This window comes from Tupaia chinensis, unplaced genomic scaffold (genome assembly GCF_000334495.1).
Source record: "Tupaia chinensis unplaced genomic scaffold, TupChi_1.0 Scaffold144899_1, whole genome shotgun sequence".
Lineage (NCBI taxonomy): Eukaryota > Metazoa > Chordata > Mammalia > Scandentia > Tupaiidae > Tupaia > Tupaia belangeri.
The window spans coordinates 514,297-535,994 of NW_006204759.1; the positions used below are offsets into that span (position 1 = coordinate 514,297).

At 49.9% G+C, this 21,698-nt stretch overlaps 1 protein-coding gene across 3 annotated transcripts in view; it reads left to right on the top strand.

Annotated features, from left to right (window-relative positions):
- Positions 1–21,698, top strand: part of NXN (nucleoredoxin) — a 220,207-nt gene that overhangs the window by 192,834 nt on the left and 5,675 nt on the right. For all 3 annotated transcript variants that reach the window (XM_006167516.3, XM_006167517.3, XM_027767885.1), the window contains 2 exons: positions 1,308–1,414; positions 19,873–20,052. In XM_006167516.3, coding sequence (XP_006167578.1) covers positions 1,308–1,414; positions 19,873–20,052 — 287 coding nt within the window. The remainder of the gene's footprint in view (positions 1–1,307; positions 1,415–19,872; positions 20,053–21,698) is intronic.

Sequence of the window (21,698 nt, forward strand, 5' to 3'; positions counted from 1 at the left end):
TTTCTCCACTTCTTGTCATCTCTGGTTTTGACTGAGCTTCCTTCATCTCGAACTCCATCCCCACCTTCGACAGAGTCACCAGACCCTGCTGCCTCATAAGTTCCTGTTCACAAGCACTCTCACGGTGCCGGCATCTTGGAGAGTGTTCCGTGCACTGGGGCAGCCTGCACATCTGCAGTGTTCTGGCTTGGGTCTCATGGTCCCCACCCACACCTCCCATGCCTCAGCTCCCGCTTCAGCAAGTGCGAATGAGGGCGAGCTTGCAGGCATGCCAGGTGGAGCAGTCACTTCTTTAAAGCTTTAAGCAGTGTCGACTGTTTTGAAATATAATTGACATACCCCAAAGTGCATGCGTTTCAGGTACCCAGCTCACTGAATTTTTATTAATGTATGTACCCCCATAGCCTTCGTCATCACAGTTGAGAGATGGTACATTTTCATCAGTCAGAAAGCTCCTTTGTGCCCCTTTTTGTCTGTCTGCACCCCCAAATCCCAGTCCCAGGGAACCCCGAATGTGCCTTCTGTCACTTAATTACATTGGTCTTCCCCAGAGTTTCTTGGGCATGGAACTATAGGTATGTGCTTATTGAAATGTGTGGCCCTACCCAAGAGACTGTTCCATGCACACACAGGAGCATCACAGAGAATATGATGGTGATCTAATCTAAGCTCCCTAAAGACAGTAAGGCCTGGTTGTGTTGAAAAATGAGAAGTTGGGCATGAATTTAATGATAGGAAGTGGGTGAGTGGGCTGTGGAAATGTCTTGGCATTGTATTGGTTCATCAGGAAAGTCATGACGCGTTTTTGCGTAGAAAAATGTATCATGGGGACCAGCAGATGGCATAATGGTTACCTTGCCTGGACTCCCATGTAGTCAGCCGTGGTTCAAGTCCCAGACCCTGTGGCTTAAAACTCACACTGGGCACATGTACATGCATGCCCAAAATCCCAAGAGGAGAATGGAGGAGAAGGGATTGCAGCATGGCCATTCCCCCTAGGGGGTGATTTCTAACTTTCTGTCTCTCTGGTGACCGCATGCCCTATAGCAAAAATCTTTAAAAAAATAAAATAAAATCATGACTTTCCCAGCGACCTAATAGTTTGGGATCCACCTGTTGAACAGAGGTATTTGCTTCTTCGTGAACAGCAGAATGGGTACAGTAACACATTCCCCTTGCCTAAATTTTGAGAATCACTGCAGTTAGGAACCCCAGCCTCTGTAGAAGCCCTTGGTAAAAGGTAGGGAGGCCCAGTGGTGGTGTGGTCGGCCGTGACAGAGCCCTCTTCTCCATGTGTGTGTCTGTAGGTCAGAGGAGTCGTTCAAACAGTACTTCAGTGAGATGCCCTGGCTGGCTGTCCCCTACACCGACGAGGCCCGGCGGTCGCGCCTCAACCGGCTCTATGGAATCCAAGGTAGGCGTGACCGCCCCAGCCACGTGGACATCCATGTGGGCATCGTGGGGCTGCTCAGAAGTCTGCTCGTCTGGGCTCACCACATCTCGGGCTTTCCTTTTAGAAGGAAAAGAACATCACTAACATGAGTGCTCATGCTCCTGTCGTATATCTCAGCGTCTTAAAAAGCACTTGGTGTGAATTTTATGGTATCTAAATTATACCTCATTAGAGCTGTTCAGAGGAAATTCTTGTCCTGGTAAGAGCGAGCGACTTCTCACCAGCTGGCTAGGTGGAGTCTGATGCGGCTGGGCAGTAGAGCACCTGTTCCCTGTGACTTGGCTCAAGCCCTGGCCCAAGGGTTTTTCCTACCAGATGGACCTGAGAGACATTGATGTTTGGTTCTGTCACTGAATCTCTGAGCCTCGGTTTCCTCATCAGCAAAATGGAAATGAGAAATTGCTGCTACAAATAAGTACTGGGAGCATGAGAAGGTAATGTTTATACCCTCCTGCTCCTGGCTCCTGGATCGTCACCGTGAGGACAGCATGGGTGTTACCCTTCCGATGAGATGAGAAAAATATCTGCGGACTTGGGGTGCCGCTTATGGTGTTTTTCAGAAATTATTAGTGGGACGAACTATATTTTTATTATTTGTTATGTAAATAGCTCCTTCCCAACCTTCACCCAGCCAGGTTTTCTGTGGTGAAGCACTTACTGAACACTCTGAGTCAGTTTATTCCCTTTTATCAGTAGGACCAGATCGTGGTCAACCCTAGACAGATAAAGCTATAATAATATTTGAGTTTTCAGGGACCAACAGTTGGCATAATGGCTATGTTGCTGGACTCCCATGTAGTTGACCACAGTTCGAGTCCCAGACATGGCAGCTTAAACTCACGCGGGACGCATGTGCATGTGTGCCCAAGATCTCGAGAGGAGAATGGAGGAGAGGGGACTGCAGCTTGGCCATCCCCCTGGGGGTTGGTTTCTCGCTTTCTGTCTCTCTCTCTCTTTCTGGTGAACATAGGCACCCTATAGCAAAACCTGTCCAAAAGAAAAGGAGGAGTTCTCAGTACACTTTATGTCATAGAAAGTGAAAAAAGGACAAATTAAGATGTACCTGCTAATTCCATAGCCTCTGCAGGAACTTATCAGGCTCTTTAATCTTTTTTCTTTATCATTTAGAGCAAGTACATGGCTTTATTTATTTATTTATTTATTTATTTATTTATTTTTCTGAGAGGTTTCTCATCCCCAGGGGGGATGGCTATGACGCAATCCCTTCTCCTCCGTTCTCCTCTTGGGATCTTGGGCACGCATGCACACCCGCCCAGTGTGAGTTTATGCCACCAGGTCCAGGACTTGAACTGCTGTCGACTACGTGGGAGTCCAGCGACCTAACCATTACGCTAACTGCATTTCTTCTTCCAGGCATCAGAGAAACTCAGTCTCGAGTGAAAACAATTAAAATTCTTGTCGTTGTGGAGTTTATAGTTCTAGAGCGGAGACCTGCTGTAATCAGTCCTAACTGAGTGCTGACAGATAGCACCCATGCTTCTGGACAGGGCGAGGGTGGTGGGGACGGTCCTGTGAGAGGCAGATGTGGTCTAACTGGGGTATCAGAGATGGCAAGGAACATGTGCTGAAACTGAGATTCGGAAACCAAGTAGGAATTAGGTAGATAGAGAGGGAGCAGCACGTGCACAGGCCCTATGGTGAGTGTTACTGGGAAAGGCCCTTGGGATGTCATGGAATAAAAGCTGGCCGTGGTGATAGTGAGGGATCCCTTTTAACCTCCCTCTTATCTAAAATGAGCAAGTTTCAATGTGGAGCATGGAGTAGGCATGTAACAAATACGGACTAACTCAGAAAAAGGAAAGGAAACATTTGATTTCACAACATAGAAAGGGTAAATTTTATGGGTGAAAAAACTTAAACAAAGGAAACCAGCAATTTGTGTGGCAAAGACTCAATATCCTTCATAGAAAAATAACCCAGGGCCAGCAGGTGGTATGGCGGTTAAGGGCGCTAGACTCTCACGTGGCCAACCACAGTTTGAATCCTGGACCTAGTGGCTTGCTTTCACACTTTCCCATTCTCTCTCTCTGATCAAATTGAAAAATAATAACAAATAAAATAAAATAATTTTAATTATTTAATAATTCTTAAAAGAAAGAAAAATAGGGACCAGCAGTTAGCATAATGGCTATGTCGCTGGGCTCCCATGTAGTCGACTGCAGTTCAAGTCCCGGACCCAGTGGCTTAAAACTCACGCCGGGCGCGTGTGCATGCGTGCCCAAGATCCCGAGAGGAGAATGGAGAAGGGATTGCGGCATGACTATCCCCCCTGGGGGGTGATTTCTCGCTTTCTGTCTCTATGTCTCTCTCTGTCTGTCTGGCGAGCGCACACGCCCTATAGTGAAAATCTCTCCAAAAAAGAGTTATTTATTTATTTATCTTTATTTGTTGTTTGTTTTCATTTTAATTTGACCAGAGAGTGAGAAAGTGAGAAAGCAAGCCACCAGGTGTGGGACTTGAACTTTGGTTGGCCATGTGGGAATTCAGCACCTTTACCGCCATGCCACCCGCCAGCCCGGTTTTTTGTTTGTTTGTTTGTTTGTTTGTTTATCTTTTGTATACTTGGAATCTGGTTCTAGGCTACAATTCTTTCTTCCCTTTAGTACCTAGAAAACAGCCAGATTTGTAACCACTTTTAGCAAGTTTACAAAATGATCATGTCTGTGCATGACATTGACCCTGGCATCATTTTCTCTTCCTTGTTTTCCCCTCAGGGTGGTATTTTCATTGGATTGTATCATATATCTTTTATGCCTCCTGAAATCCTTTTGGGATAAAAAGGTGGAGTAGATTTTAAATGCACAAGATTCCATCTCCCGAGTACTAAGTAGCCACTCCAAACTCCCTGCACTGAGCTTGGGGAGAAATGAGGAGCTAGGAAGGGGGCCAGGTGCTGCCTCCAGTGGACAAGACGAGATTTACAGTGGGAAGTAACTAAAGAGCAGAGTCTTGAAGAGCCGAGTGTTGGTTAGGTAAGTGCCGTTATGTATGAGGGCTCAGAAGACCGACACTGTCCGAGGGAGCGGGGCTGGTACTGAGCCTTGCTCAGTCGTTCTGTCTAGTCAGGAGGCCTTTGCGCTTAGAGGTATTTTCTTTCCAAGCACTCGTGGTCAGCGTAGCAGAATCTTTTCCTCTCTGAGGTACTGAGTTCCCCTTGGTCTTGCTGAATATCAGGGCCAAGGTCGTGGAGTCACTTGAAATTAACACATTACCAAAGACAGGCTTTATCATGTCTACTCGGTTTGAGGGTGGCAGTCTGTACCCTCTCTGTGCTAGGCGAGATGCTTCTGAGGACTGTCGGACAGGACGACAGAACGGCAGTCTCGTAAGATCAAAGGCCCTTCAAGATTCAACATGGGGGCAGCCCGATAGCATAGCAGGGAAATGCTGCGCTGAGGAAGGTGGATTCCACACATCTGACCAGGATGCGAGCTCTGGCCCTGGTGGCTTGGAAAAACACTGAGCATGCATATGCGTGCCCAGAATCCTGACAGGATAGAGAACTGGATGAAAAAGACCACGGCATGATCAGGCCCTGTTGAGGGGTGCTTTCTGTCTCTCTCACTTTCTCTCTCTCTCCCCTCAGCATTACAAAGAAAACAGATTCCACGCAAGCTTTGGGCACATGACAAAGGCTGGAAGAGACCTTTCTGTAAAATGTGGCAGGGTGCGGGAAATTAAACTGATAGTGTCTGCCTCCAGAAAGCAGGAGCGGGAGCTCTCCTTTCTGATTCTCCAGTCGTGACCTGTAAATATTGCAGACGTGGGAGCCATGGTTGTGAGGTGTGGCCCAGAGAGCCAGAAAGTAGGTGACCACAATTGAGGAGGAAGAGAACGGGGAGTTTTCAGAGACTCGTTCCTTTGGCCCCACCCCTGAAGGCCCTGGCAGTGTGGGGTTGAGATGTGCTCATGGTTCCTGACTTCAAGGAACCTCAGTTGAGGATCAGAAAGCTGATGCAGAGAGGCCTGACACAGGCAGACAGCCACTTACCAACCAAGACCCAGTGAAAGAATGAAGATTCGAGGCCGGCAGGTGGCATGGTGGTTGAGGCACTGGACTCCCACATGGCCGACCACAGTTTGAGTCCCAAATCTGGTGGTTTGCTTTCTTACTCTCCCTTTCTCTCTGTCTGTCTCTCTCTGGTCAAAATGGAAGAATGATGATAATAAATAAATAAAACTAAAAATAAATAAATCTTTTTTTAAAAAGAAAAAAAAAATGAATGAAGATTCATCTGGAGCTCAGGGCCGGGAGGGTCTCTACAGCCCGCCTTGCACATGGCTCTTCTGCTCCGGCTCTGAGGCTCCCTGGAGTCCACTCCCTACTAGGCAGGGCTGTTCTGGTGTCTGCGCAGCTGGGATCTCTGCTTTCCCAGCTCACACCCCTGCTTCCTCATCCTCTGGCTCACGATTGCCCTGTGGCCGTCCGTTGTGTCCTTTGCTTCCCTGACCACTGACCTCTTGGTCTAAGCCTCAGAATCCTTCGCAAGGCAGCATTTAATGGGATAATCCGAGTTCAGAGGAGACTCTAACTTCAGGCTGTGGAGGGCTTCCTGGAGGGGGTGGCGGTAGAGCGAGCCTTACAGAACGGTTGCTGAGGTCACACCTTTACCGGCTTGTACAGACCGGACCTGGAACAGAGTGAAAGGGGCGTTGGAGCAGGGCCGGCTGGGCACACACTCTGGGAAGTCCCGGGGCCACCACCTTCCTTCCCATTAGCGTCTCCTGCTGTAGTCCTGTCCCCGTCCCTGACTCCTCACCGCCCCTCTCCTTAGGAAGCCTGCTTAGTGGGAATACGGCCGGCTCTCCTCAAGTCACTCAGTTCTCTGCCTTCTGTAATGAGATAGCCCGTTGCTTCACCGTTTCCGAGGACTTCGGTGAGAATAGCCCTGCAGGCCCTCCCCAATGTGTCCTCGACAGCCACCACATGCACACACACACACCCGCCCTGGCCCTGCAGCACACCATGATTCCTATTCCGGCCTTCACCTTGCAATAGCCACAAGGCTCTGCTGTAGTCACCTCCTCCAGGCAGTATTCCTGGACATAACTCGGCATGTCCGTGTCTGTCCCCCACCTCTTTTCCTCTTTGTTATCGGTATCACCCTCCTTTCTCAGATCTGACCTTTATTGTTCAGTTGCTCTCATCTCTTCCAGCTTTTCTTCTCTTCCTTCCTTCCCTGCTAGCTTGTTCTCCCCTTCCTGGTACACACAGGCCTCTCTGAGCCGTAAAAGTCCCATCACCCCCTCCATGACGGTCCCAGTCTGCAGGGGTGCTGTAGCACACCACCACAGGCGTATGGCTTCAGAGCAGTCACTTCTCTCTCAGAGTTCTGGAAGTGGCGAAGTCAAAGGTGAAGGTAGGGGCCCTTTAGTTCCTGGGAGGGCTCTCTGCGGCTTGCAGGCAGCGGCCTTCTTGCTGTGTCCTTCCATGACAGAAGGAGAGAGCTCCTATGTCTCTTCCTCCTCTCCTAAGAGCACCAGTCTTACCGGGTGAGAATCCCCTTCACCTCCTTTCATGCACGCACACAGGCCCTGTCTCCAAATGTGAGGCCACCATGGGGGTTGGGTCTTCAATGTGAGAATTGGGGAGAGGTGCAGGACACACACCTTCCGTCCGTAAGACAGCCATCCCAAAATTCCCAAAAGACATTCTGCAGGCTTAGCTCCCCGGGCTGGCTCGCAGCAGCCCTTCTGTGTTGTGAGGAGTGCCAGCATGATGACATCTCCATCCTTGTCCTTGTGGAGCCTGGGGTGCTGCCTTGCTGCTTCTCCCTTCAGCTCCAGCGCTGAGCTGAAACTAGCCTCTCGGGGCTTGGCAGGGGCCTTTAACAAAATGTGATTGTGTACCAGGGCCTCATGGACCATACACCGTTGCAGAAAGAGACCTGGGTAAATTCTAGCAGGGGCTAGTGGCAGCTCCAGGGGGGGTGTGATCTGGGGTGCCTGGGACAGCTGGCTGTACTGCCTTAGACCCATATGTACCCTCTTGGCCACCCCAGCCCCTGCTCCTTGAGGCAGGTGGGGTTTAGAAGAAAGAAGAGGGTGTTAGGGGCTCTGGTCTCGGCTCTGCTGGTGAGCAGCTGTGTGGCTCCACTTGTTTGCTTCCCCTCCCCAGGCCTCTGCCTTCTACTCATCTGAAGGACGAGATTGGCCCGGGGGATCCCCAAGTCCCTCTAGCGCCCCGATTTGGAGAGCCTTGACCCAGAGGCTAAAAGATCGTACAGGAAATTCAGGTGGCCCCTGACCCCCACGGCCCCCTTCAGGAGAGCTAGGGTAGGCTCTGAGGCTTCCTAGCAGGCTCTCTGCCAGGCTCTGGAGAATTGCCACGAGTGGGCCTCCCCCGCCTCTCGCCTTTCATCAGGGCTCAGAATCTCACCAGCTGGCTGAGGTGAGTTTCTTGGCAGGCTTTTGTAAATACATGAGGACCTCAAAAAGTTCATAGAAAGACTAAAAGTATGAGTTTGTTTGGGCTTAAAAAATTTTTTTTAGATCCATGCATACTTTTTTCTTTTTTCTTTTTTGGAGAGGTTTTCGCTATAGGGCGCGTCCGCTCGCCAGACAGACAGAGAGAGAAACAGAGAAACAGAAAGTGATAAATCACCCCCCAGGGGGGATGGCCACACCGCAATCCCTTCTCCTCCATTCTCCTCTCGGGATCTTGGGCACGCACACACACGCACCTGGCATGAGTTTTAAGCCACCGGGTCCAGGACGCGAACTGCGGTCGACTACGTGGGAGTCCAGCAACATAGCCATTACTCTAACTGTTGGTTCCCATGCATACTTTTTTCATAATACACATTTTCTGTGAACTTCTATAAGACTCCTTGTAGAAAAAATTATTCAGAGGTTTATATTGGCTTTAAATTATACATTTGATTTATTAAAATACAAATTAAGGTAAAATATTCTGTGTCCCCATGCCTATAACTCAAAGTCAGTCTAGGAAACCTATTAAGACTCTGTCTCTAGGGACCAGCAGTTAGCGTAATGGCTATGCCACTTAACTCCCATATAGTTGACTGCGGTTCGAGTCCTGGACCCAGTGCCTTATACTCACACCGGGCATGTATACGTGCATGCCCAAGATCCCAAGAGGAGAATAGAGGAGAAGGGATTGCAGCATGGCCATCCCCCCAGGGGGTAATTTCTTGCTTTCTGTCTCTCTGTCTCTCTCTCTCTCTGGTGAGCGCATGCACCCTATAACAAAAACCTCTCCCCCCCAAAAAAGACTCTGTCTCTAAAAAGAAAAGTAAGGGGCTGGTAGGTGGTATGGTGGTAAAGGCACTGGACTCCCAGATGGCTGACTGTGGTTTGAGTCCTGGACCTGGTGGCTTTCTTTCTTCTCTCTCTCTCTCTATCTCCGGTTAAATTAAAATAACAATAATAGTAAATAAAATTAAAAAGAAAAGGTAAAATTGGGGCTAGCAAGTGACATAGTGGTTAAGGCACTGGACTCCCATATGACTGACTATGGTTCAAGTCTCAGACCCAGCAGCTTGAAAATCACACCAGGTGTGCATGTATGCAAGCCCAAAATCCCAAGAGAAAAATGGAGGAGGAGGAGGAGAAAGGACTGCAGTGTGTTCATCCCCCCGGGGGTTATTTCTCACTTTCCCTCTCTCTGACAAGCACACACACCCTATGGAAAAATCGAGGGGTGGGAGAGGAAGTAAAATAAATAAAATACTCTATAGGCTTTACTTAAACTTCTTTTTTTAAAAAATTTTTATTTATTCATTAATTTATTTTAATTTGACCAGAGAGAGACAGAGAGAGAAGGAGAGAAAGTGGGAAAGCAAGCCACCAGGTCCAGGACTTGAACCATGGTCGGCCATGTGGGAGTATCCAGTGCCTTAACCACCACGCCACCTTCTGGTCCCTGGCCTTACTTAAACTTCAAATGTTGATTTTTAAAAATTGTGTAAGTCTGTTTATGTGTCTAGGAAATTGCAGTAGCATCTTGTTGAAAGTCTGTTGGAATCCACTTAGAAATTTCATTCAACTCCTTTAAATCTTTAAACTGATTTATAAATTTAAACTTTTAAAAATACTTACTTGAGGGCCGGCAGGTGGCATGGTGGTTAAGGGCACTGGACTCCCACATGGCTGACATAGTTCGAGTCCCGGACCTGGTGGCTTACTTTCTCACTTTCTCCCTCTCTCTCTCTGTCTCTCTGATCAAGCTGGAAAATAATAATAAAGTTAAATAAAATAATTTTTAAAAATATTTACTTGAAGGACAAACAAAATATTCTGAAGTTTTTAAGTAAAACTGTTAACTCTAGTAAATTAAGCATAAATATGGTGACTCCTAGGTGCTCTCAAATGTGGCAATACTATCAGTAGGATTTCAATTTTAAAATCACAAGTCTTGGGCTAGCCAGTGGCGTGGTGGTTAGAGTGGTTGGAGCCCATATGGCCAACTGGACAGTTCGAGTCCTAGACCCGGTGGCTTGAGTAACATGCTGGGCGCATGTACCCAGAATCTCTAAAGGTGGGAAAAATGAAGGGATTGCTACATGGCCAAGCCCCAAGGGTTTTTTTTTTCTCATTTTCTCTTTTTCTCTCTTTGTCTCTCTCCAGAGAGTGTAGATGCCCTCTGACAAAATTAAAAACAAAATACAAGTCTGAATCCATTTCTTTAAAAGGCCACTTCTCTTTTTTTTAAAGCATTATTTTATTTAACCTTATTTATTATAATAATTATTATTTTCCAGTTTGATCAGAAAGAGAGAAAGTGAAAAAGCAAGCCACCAGGTCCAGGACTTGAACTGCAGTCAGCCATGTGGGAGTTCAGTGCCTTTAACCACCATGCCACCCACTGACTCCTAGGCTGCTTCTCTTTTTTTCTTTCTTTCTTTTTTTGGAGAGGTTTTTGCTACAGGGCACGTGTGCTCACCAGAAAGAGAGACAGAGACAGAAAGCGAGAAACCACCCCCCAGGGGGGATGGCCACGCCGCAATCTCTTCTCCACCGTTGTCTTCTCGGGATCTTGGGCATGCACACACACGCGCCCGGCGTGAGTTTTAAGCCACTGGGTCCGGGATTTGAACCACGGTCGACTACATGGGAATCCAGCGACAAAGCCATTACGCCAACTGCTGGTCCCTAGGCTGCTTCTCTTAAGCAAAAACAAATACTGATGTTAAACAGCAAATATACAAAGATTTCTTAACACATAAAAAATGGGGACCAGCAGTTAGCGTAATGGCTATGTCGCTGGACTCCCACATAGTCGACTGCAGTTTGAGTCCCGGACCCGGTGGCTTAAACTCAGGCCAGGCACATGTGCATGCATGCCCAAGATCCCGAGAGGAGAATGGAGGAGAAGGGATTGCGGCATGGCCATCCCCCCAGAGGGGTGATTTCTCACTTTCTGCCTTTCTGTCTCTCTGCCTGTCTGGCGAGTGCATGCGCCCTATAGCAAAAATCTCTCAAAAAAAAGAAAACGAATTCTATCAGTTTAATTAATATTTCTAAACCTTATTCTAGATCTTCCTTGGTTTGAAAGTGCCCACTTACTGATGATCATTCTGGTGACTTCATTGTGGAAGTACCTTCTTGGAGTGGCAAAGTCGTGTCTATCCAGTGTTCAGACCTCGTCGAAGCCCAGTTTGTAGCACCGGATCCTTGCCCTCTCTGTGGGATGATCTGTTCACCCGCAGAGCCCTTGCAGGTCACCTTTCTGGTTTGCTGGTATTCTCAGTGCTCTCTAGTCTGAGAAGCTGGCAGTTCCTCCCTACACTGTGCTATCCCTTGATTGAATTGAACTTTCTTTGCCTTTGAGGATATTTCAACGTCTCCAGACTAGCTCTAAATACCTTTGAACTTAAAGGAGCTGTGAGTTCTGTCATATTCTTTATAGCATCACAAAACTCTGACAATTATTTTTGATTGAATTCTGAGTATTTCTGAGCTCTTGTGTAACTCCGTGGTTACAGCCTCCAAAGTCATTCAGCTGCGGATTTCATGTGTATGTGTGTGCATGCACATGTATGCACATGTGCACACACGTTTCTGGCTGTTCCAGTGTCTGGTCTCCAGCAAATCCTACAGAGCGATCTCTGCGAGGGCTCCGGCTCCCTGTGGACTCCTCTGTGGTCTGGGCTCGCGTATCACGTTCTGTGTCCTCCTTGAAGCATTTTGATGAAGGTGCCTTTACAGGTGGTACCAGGTACCTTCCCCTGGCCACACCCGGGGGAGCCGCCTCCACCTGGCCTGTATTTGTGCCTTAGAGAGAGGGAGTTTAACCTAGCAGTCTCTTTGTGCGTGTTCTTTTTTTTTTCTTTTAAATTATTTACTTAATTTTATTTATTCATTCACTTATTTTCATTTGACCGGGGGGGGGGAGGGGTGAGAAAGCAAGGCACTAGGTCCAGGACTCGAACCATAGTCAGCCATGTGGGAATGTCCAGCACCTCAGCCACCACCCCATCTGCTAGTTAAGTTTCTTTCTTTCGTGAGTGACAGAGACAGTCTGAGATAGAAAGACAGCACTGTCCACAGGGTCTTGACACTCCAGTCCACCCCATTTCAGCCAGCCTGGCTCGTGGGTACATGTGTGCCCAGTGTGACCAGGGCAATCTCTGAACCCTGCTCCCCCACCCATGTGGGTCAGCCTCTTAGAGCACTCACTGCTGTGCTACTCTGCTCCCCCGTTTGTGTATTGAGGCCCACGGGCAGAGCTCCCCCGTGCCATCCTGACAAGCTCTGAAGCACGTGGGTGATGTGCAAAGGGTGGGAATCCTCTGATCATCCTTGGAGGTGGGCTTGCCTTCCTGGATGCCAAGTATCACCCGGGGGGCGGGGGGGCAGGAGGTCTTGCAAAATGCTGACTGTTTGTTGAGGTGTCTGTTGGGTGGGGGTCTGGGATGGAGGAGAGCAAGTCGTCGTTTTCACACAGTGACCGCCCTTGCTGCAGGTGGTGAGGAGGAGTTTGCCCAGGACAGGTCAGGCCAGAAGTTGTGCCGCGGGCAGCAGGCTGGCGGCCAGCTCCTTTGGGATACACGGCAGTAAGCAGGCCGTGTGACCCAGCAGTCTTCACACGGCCACCTGAGCTCACCAGGGACCTGGCATGCGGCTCAGTTCCATTCCTTTGTCTCAGGGGGAGCTGAGTCCTAGGGCCTCCTTATTCCCAGGCCTTACCCAGAGGGGGGAATTTGCAGCCCTATAAGCTGTTTGAAGATGCCTTTCTAGGGAAACTGTTTAGACACACTTGGCAAAAGACAAATCCCATTAGCAATTGTGTACGTAATCCTGGCTGTCAGAGAACATGGTGTTCTTTGCAGGGAGGCTTAGAGCCCCTTTCCTCTTAGGCTAGGGGCCGTAGCTGGTTTTGTCCCCCGGCCCCCAACCTTGGAGGAGGGCACACAGCGTAAGGGCTGTGCAGAGCCTAGAGGGAATGCAGGCCTTGTCAGCAGACAGCAGCCCCGGCAGGGAGGGGCGGGCAGGCTGGCTGGAGCGCTGGGCTGGGGGGCCCTTTGCTGTCTGTTGATAGTTATTCCTCCCTGTTCTCTGTCCTCGTTCTGCCCTTTTCCTTGCATTCTTTCTTCTCTCCTTTTTTCCTTCCTTTCTCTCCTATTTCTCTTCTTTCTCTCTTCCTTTTTTGATCCTCTTCCTTGCCTCTTTCAAAAACCACATTTGAGGTAAAATCTGTATATACTGAGTCACTGGAAAAATCATGACTTATCTTTTCTATGTTTTTCTATGCAAAAATGCATCATGACTTTCCTGACAACCTCATAGAATAGAAACATCTGGAAAATATATTTTTCAATCAGTAGGAGGCAAGTGGCCCATCCTGGTGTAGTTTTTTTTTTGTAGACAACTCACTCTGTGTGTGTGTGTGTGTGTGTGTGTGTGTGTGTAAGTTTTTTATTTATTCCATGAAGGTATGAGAAAGAGACAGAGACAGCACCCCCAACAGGGTCCTCACAATGCAGCCAGCACCACTGCAGCCAGCCCTGGATCTTGGGTCCATGCCAGCCGTGCATATTCAGGGAGGTCTCTGGACACAATGTGAATCTTCCCACTTACTTCAGCTTTGCAGAGCGATCGCCTTCCCATTATGTCACCGTCCAGCCCCAGATCTCAGTTTCATTTGGTTTTGGTTTTGGTTTTAGTTTTAACTATAGGGCATGTGCGCTTGCCAGAAAGAGAGAGAGAGAGAAATCACCCGTAGGGGAGATGGCCACACCATAGTCCCTTCTCTATTCTCCTCTTGGGTTCTGGGCATGGATGCACACATGCCTGATGTGATTTTCAAGCCACCATCTCCGAGACTCAAACCACAAAGCTAGATATGTGGGATCTAGCACCTCAACATCCGTGGCACTTTCTAGCCCCCAAATCTCAGTTTTTAAAAGGCTGGCGCAGGTGCTCTAGAGCGGTCCCATCAGCTTGCGGAGAGCAGACTGGAGGTGGCCTCAGGACCCCCTGAGCAGTTTTGTCCCTGTTTTGTGCCTTACTTGTTTTGAAAACATAAAAGGAGGAAAAGAACAGGGAAGGACAGAGTAATGTAATGAATACTCACATGGCCCCCAGAATTGACATTTTTCTCAGATATTTATATATGAGCAGGAACCTTATTATAGACAAAGGTGAGGCCCGCTTACTCCTCTGCCCTGCTGTTCTTCCTTTTCCCCAAGGAGGAACACTGCCATAAATTTAATGTGTATCTTCATAATCTGTTTGCACATTTTTACCGCCTATCTGTGAATCCATGAATAATATATCGTTTTGCTTGGCATGTCTTTGAGAAGCATGCTTAAAATGCTGACAGGCTGTAATACCATTTTGCAACTTGCTTTCCTCACTTAACGTTATGTTTTTAAGATTTATTCCTAATTTATATATCTAGTTCGTTTATTTTCAGCACTGAGAAGTGTTTCATGGTATGACGGTACCACAGTTCATTTATCTGGTTCACCATTGATGGACAGTTGTTTTTCTAGATCTCCATATTACAAGAATGCAGCCATAAACGTTTTCACGCCTGTCTCCCGACACAGGCACCAGCCTGAGCAGCTTTTGGACCTGCTGGCCAAATTCAAGTAGGTCCAGATCCATCCTTTTAGCCTCCTTTTGGGTTTCTCTGGGCTCCACTACCTACCCAGCCTCCTTCTTTCTTTCCTTGGCTCTCTAAGCAAGGGAACATCTTGGAGGAGCCAGGGGGTTGTGGGGGCAGAAAAAGAGGGATCTGATGAATAGACATGAGGAGGATTAGGCCAAGGCATTGGTTCGTGTTTGTCCTCCCCACCCATCCCGTTTTCCCTTCACTTCTGATTTGCATTTTATGTTAATACATTATTATGATACTGTTCGAGAAAACTCAGTGTGTGTGTGTGTGTGTGTGTGTGTGTGTGTGTGTGTGTAATCTCACATTCCTGCCTTTCTAATACAACTGTTTTCACTTTTCTGAGTCCCTTTGGGGCTCTGTCCACGGGCGTACATGCTTACACTAAGCTGTAATGTGTACACAGCACTGTATATTCTGCATTTGTTACATAACAGTGGATTGTGTTTTCCGTGTCGCTGCACACTTCGTAATGACTCTTTGTATGATCACATAATATTTTGTCCAGCTAATGTGCTGAACTTGCTCTTCCTGTCCTTGGGCTGGCTCTGCCTCCCAGAAGTCTTTGGGAAAGTATTCCCAGCCCCCTCATACTATTATCAAAACTCCCTACTTCCTTGGGAATAGAAAAACAATTGAACTTAACCTTGGAACAGCCTTACTCACATGGCTTTGAGATTGTTTTAAATACTCACAAATAGGGGCCAGCAGATGGTGGTGTGGTTACAACACTAACCTCACACATGGCCGACTGTGGCTCCAGTCCTGGACCTGGCAGCTTGAAAATCACACCAGGTATGGGTGCCCGCATGCCCAGAATCCCAGGAGGGAACTGGAGGAGGAGGGGTTGCAGCATAGCCACGTCCCGTGGAGGTGATTTCTCACTTTCCTTCTCACTGTGTCTCTCTAGCGAGCGCACACGCCCTATAACAAAAACCTTCAAAACCAAACCAAACCAGTAGACTTCATCCAGGAGCAAAGAGTTTGGAGCTCACACGCGGGCCTGGTTATTCCTTCCTGAATAACCTTTTGAAAGAGACAGCGAAAGGGGATCTCAGGCACTGCCTGAACTCATCTCTGCAATACCTGGTGGGGGCCTTGGTCCTGAGCCCTCTCCAGGAACAGAGGGCTTGTGTGCTCTCAGCCGGAAGTGAAGCCCGGAGCCGGTCAGGTAAAGGGGTGCTCCCCACACTGAGCACACTGCCTGCTGCGGCACTGCCGGGGATCGACATCGTCCGTTTGTATTCTTTTTTTATTTTTTTGGTTGCTGTAGGCCGCATGTGCTCACCAGAAATAGAGAGAGAGGTAAGTGGGAAAGCATCCCCAGGGGGATGGCCACACTGCACCCCTTCTCCTCCATCCTCCTCTTGGGATTCCGAGCACAGATGCACACACACGCCACGAGTTTTTTAAGCCTCTGGGTCCAGGTCTTGGTCCGCACAGTCAACCCTGTGGAATCCAGCTGCCTTCACCACCGTGCCACGCACTGGCCCTGTTTTCTGTTCCTTTAGCTAAATTCTTCCAGCCCCACATGGAGATTTCTGTTGCTCTCACACCAAAGCATCTCTGCCTTCTCATGAGCCAAGTAATCAACTTAAGGATTTAAAAGAAATAATGAACGGGTTTATAATAACAGCTAACACTCAGGAGCCTTTACCCTATACCAGGTACTCTGCTAAAAATACTGTATACCTGTGTCTTGTTTATTCCTCCTAACAGCCACATAAGATGGGGTTTGGCAGCGTGGAAATGAGATTCGGAGAAGCCTGGTGACTTGCTTGGGTCTTCCTAGGATCCCAGCGGTGCTTTCCCTCCAGCCGTCTCTGCCATGCTAGCCAGGAAAGGACGAGTTGAAGCAAAGCAGCAATGAGCTGCTCCTTTCTCATTCCCTTCAAGAAGTCCCTTGCTGGCGTGGAAGTTATTTTGTATAAAGGCATCGATTAGAAATTCGCCATTCTCTTTAAGTTTCCCACCAGAGGCTTTGCCCTATTTTCTCTTTAGAAGTCTCTACTTCGGAGAACCTGCTTCAGGGGAGGGAGGAGCAGGGGATTCAGGATAGGGAAGAAAGGGAAGAAAGAGGTGCTTGTAGTCTCAGCCTTCTTCCCCACAGCCTTGAGGAAGCCAGAGAAGAGCCAGGTGGGCCGTGCAGAAGACTCAGAGATGGGACCTCCCCTGGGCCTAGTTAGGAGCATCTCCAACTAGGCCCCAAAAGCCCCTGACAGTCAGTGGCCACAGGCAGACCAGAGCTCTTCTCCCAGAGTGAGCAGTGACTGGCTGGGTGACCTACGGCAGGGCAGGTCACAGACCTCTGCAAGGTGAGGCTAGGGGAGTAGACTCTGTGGGCACGCAGCTCTTCGCTGGCCCTCGGACTTATCCTGGAGGGACGCCCACACCACGTTAGGGTTCTAGGGCCAAGACCAGCTGATGGGGAAGGGGCCTGGCACAGGGGATCTAGATGCTTGTCCCCATCCGTGTGGCCCAGAGGGGTCCAAGTGTAACTGTGGTTATCTTGCCATGTTGGTTCCTGCATTCCTGACACTGCCCTGTCCCTGTGCACCTCGTTGTCTCCAGCTCTTAGACACGGGCTTCGGTGCTCGGAGCACTGGGTCTAAGGGAGACTTGCCTCTTACAGAGCAGTGGGAAGGGGCGGGGAGACCCAGGCCCAGAGCAGCCCTTCTTTGGTGAAGTCAAGCGGAGAGTCCTCAGTGGCTGACTAGGGACTCCTTGTCCTTGCCCTGCTGTCCTGGTCCCCATAGAGTCAGACGTGGACTTGGGAGAGGCTGTTGCCATAGCGACAAAGAAGGCCCCTTTGAGTCAACCCTGGGAGAGACCGAGGCCCTGAACCAGGAAAGGGCTTCTTTGCCTTCAGGCTGTACTTCCTCCCTATCCTGTGCCCATGTGTCCTCCTTAGGCCACCTTAGCATCCCTAGCCCAGACTGCAAACAGACCTGCTGCAGTGTCTGATCAGAGCCCAGACAGACTCTGGTTTACCCCTGATAACACTCATGAGTGCCCAGTTTCAGAAACACACCACCTCGGATCACAGAGCTTAGCCGGAGCATGTTGGGACGGTGCGGGGCGATGCAGAGGTCCCAAGGCGGCCCTAGTTCAGGTTCCCTTCAAGCTGCTGACCCAGGTCAGCCCGCCATCGTCAAGGTAGAGACACAGTCAAGGTGCGCCCTAGGCCCCCAGGGGTAGGGTCAGCTGTTATCACGAGGCTGGAAATGCCCCGAGCCTCTGGTGCTCCGGCTCATGGCTTCACGGGAGTCCGTCCAGCCCTGAGCACATCTTAAAGGCTGCACGTGCTTGTGTGAGACGTGACAGGGATGGCGACCCTCGGGAGCTCATTTCTCTCTGGACCTGTTCCCTGATACATCAAGTCACTTCATCTAACAGGTGTGAACATAATGGCTTCGTTTATTTCTTTTGAAGACAGGCCCACTGCAGAATGCCCGCTGTGCAGGCTACCGTGCAGGTTACAGAACACTGCAGCCATATTTCTGGGACCTCAGCGTCCCCCTCCCCATGGGGAAGCAAAATGTCAGTGGAGCAAATTACTGGCCAAATACTTTGGAATCTATAAATATTAAATTGCTCTGACTTTCATATAAAATTCAAGCTCTGGTCAGCACTGGGAGAAGCATCTGACTAATGTGAGGGCAGGTGGGGGCCTTGGCCATTGGACAGACAAGTGCCCCAGGGGCAGGGCTGGGCTGAGTGTGGGCAGTGGATGGTGGGTGGTAGCCCCCCTACCCTGGCTGGGTGGAAGCAGTGGGAGTGGGGTGCAAAGAAGGGAGGTGGAAAGCCCTGATGCCACCATAACACAGGATGGGGTTTTCTCTGAGTTTTCACTTGGAGTTTCAGGATTGGGGGAATGGTCGTGTTGCTTTTTATTTTTTTTTTTGAGAAATTTTTGCTATAGGGTGCATCTGCTCACTGGAGAGACAGAGAGACAGAGACAGAAATCAAGAAATCACCCCCCAGGGAGGATGGCCACACCACAATCCCCTCTACTCCATTCTCTTAGGATTTTGGGCACGCATGCATATGCGCCCAGTGTAAGTTTGAGGTCTTCTGGTCTGGAACTCGAACCAGACAATTAATGCAGAAGTCCAGCGATGTAACCATTACGCCATCTGCTGGTCCCTTTGTGTTTGCATTTCTAACCCCAGTCCAGAACTCCAGTGTACTGCCACTTCCAGGGACTGTGAGAGGCTGGGCCTGCTGGCTCTAGGCAGCCAGCCATCCTCCTCCAATCCGCCTGTTGCAGACCACACTGGGCCCCTGGCACTCCCAGTGGCAGGAGCCCCGTGCCTGTGTGAGGACCTGATCGCACTGGCTGCTTTGTGCTGGTTGTGTGTCTATAGCAGGTGTGCTGCGTGGGAGTGTCTCGTGTTTGTATACCACCTCAGTTCCGCTTTAGACTCCCTGCATGTGGGGGTGCATCTCCTGTGTCTTTGGGGCCTCTCGACAGTGCCGGCAGTGATCGGCTGCCCTGATGTGCCATGGGTCTGTGCTGTTTTGTAGACGCATCCCCTCTCTGATCTTCTGTGGTGGGATGACATAACCATAGCAGGGTTGGGACCAGCAGTTGGTGTAATGGCTATGTCGCTGGACTCCCATGTAGTTGACCATGGTTCGCGTCCCGGACCCGGTGGCTAAAACTCACGCCGGGCACGTGTGCGTGCGTGCCCAAGATCCCGAGAGGAGAATGGAGGAGAAGGGATTGTGGTGTGGCCATCCCCCCTGGGGGGGTGATTTCTCGCTTTCTGTCTGTCTGTTTTTCTCTGTCTTTCTGACAAGTGCACGTGCCTCGTAGAAAAAAAAAAAACTCTAAAAAAAAAAAAGACCTACAGCAGGGTCACATGTTGCAGCTGGATTGGGAAGTAACCTGCGAGGGTTATGCGGAGAGGTTGTGTTCAGGGAACGTGTGCAGAACTCAAGGGAGTTCTGTGGCTGTTCAGAGGCTGGGCCTGGATTCAGCCATAGGCGTGCTTTCTCTTTTAAAAGAATTATTTATTTTATTTTATTTATTATTACTATTTTTTAACTTGACCAGAGAGGGAAAGAAAGCAAGCTGCTAGGTCCAGGACTCAAACTGTGGTCGGCCGTGTTAATGTTCAGTGCCTCAACTACATTGCCACTTGATGGCCCCCGAGTCTGAGTTCTTAATTATGACTCTGTTGTCTCCTAGGTCCATCACATGCACCGTGGATTAGAGCTGGCTCCCTCCCCTAAGGCCTGACTCTCCCCGGCTAGCAGCCAAGCAAGTGTCTGTCTCTCACTTTGTCTCTCTCTGTCTCTGTCTTTCTTGCAGGCATTCCCACGCTCATCGTGCTAGACCCACAGGGGGAGCTGATCACGCGGCAGGGGCGGGTGGAGGTGCTCAACGACGAGGACTGCAGGGAGTTCCCATGGCACCCCAAACCCGTGCTGGAGCTCTCCGACTCCAACGCGGTGCAGCTCAACGAGGGCCCCTGCCTCGTCCTTTTTGTAGGTATGAAGCTCAGCAGGGCCCCAGTGAGGGGACAGGACCAGGTGGACCTCACTTGGAAGTGCCTGTCCCTGCTGCTTCTGTTGCAAGTAGCCCAGGGCCTGGGCGTTGTCTATCCTTGCTGGAGCCTTGCTTTTGACCCCAATGATTTATTCATGGTCCTCCCCTGTGGGAGGTGTTCTGGGAGCTGCCGCTGGGCTTTGCTTCCTAGCTGCTCCCTAGCCACCAGCTGGGCAGAATAGGTCAGGCCTGGAGGATGCCCTCAGCCCCCCATGAACAGACTCATTGTTGAAAAGGGGCGGGGCTGCACACACACAGCAGCTGCAGTGGGTCTGGGCGCCCTCAGCCAAGGCTCCTCTGGGGCTGCTTCTGTTGAACCTCTGTGCTCCAGTGACCTGCTCCAGGGCTGCAAGAGCCAGTCTCAGGTCTTGCGGTGGCATCCCTGGCTCATTCATCCTCATCTGCACCCCTCATCTCTCCCCACCCCACCCACTCTGGTGCTCAGGGCTGACTGCTTGGCCTGGGCAGGACGACATAGGAGCACTCACCTAGGGTCTCTGGCCCTGTGGGATGACCGTAGCTCCTTTACATACTGAGTGACTTCTGGCCAAGGGCCACCTGATCCTTTGCCTTGAGACTTGTTACTCCCATCCAGCTCAAAATTATTGTACGATGCTAGGATCCTGACTGGGATGCTGCCATGCCTATTTCACTGAGAGCCAGGAGTGTGTATAGAATCTTATCTTATCCTGTTTGGGGGCCCAGAGGAGAAGAGTCAATATGAAGACACAATTTTTCTTTCTTTCTTTTTTTTTTTTTTTTTTGCCATAGGGCACATGCCCCTAAAGAGGGAAAATGAGAAATCACCCCCCAGGGGGATGGCCACGCTGCAGTTTCTTCTCTTTTGGGCATACACTCACACGCATCCAGCATGATCTTCAAGCTGCCAGGTCTGGGGCTCAAACTATGGAGTTGGTCATGTGAAATCCAGTGCCTTCACCACCACACCATCTGCTGGCCCCTACCCAAAGAAATTCTTTTTTTTTTTTAAGAGGTTTTTTGCTATAGGGCGCATGCACTCACCAGACAGAGAGAGACAGAGACAGAAAGTGAGAAATCACCCCCCAGGGGGAATGGCCACACCGTAATCCCCTCTCCTCCATTCTCCTCCCAGGATCTTGGGCACGCACACACACGCGCCTGGCATGAGTTTAAGCCGCCGGGTCTGGGACTCGACCCGCGGTTAACTATGTGGGGGTCTAGCGACGTAGCCATTACGCTAATTGCTGGTCCCAAGAAATTCTTAAGGAAACTGACTTGCAGCTTGGCTCTGAGCTTAGAGGAAGAAGGCCCCCTGGGGAGAGGCAGCCTGGGGGAATCATTCACCTTGGGGCTCTCCTGCCTGTCAGGGGCTCCCACGCCCACATCCAGGGGCTGGCCAGGAACAGCTGACAAGAGCCTCAGCCCCTCTGCTGATGCGGAAGCAGGCGGCAGAGAGGCAGGGAACCGAGCAGCATCCCAAACTGATTGGACACGGATCGCATGTGTCCTGCTGCTTCTTACTCATGCCTCGGGCCCTTCTGGGTGCTGGAGCCCACTCTCCCTTCCTCTGCTTTTCGGGGATGTTGCTCTTGCTCTGAGTTACAGTT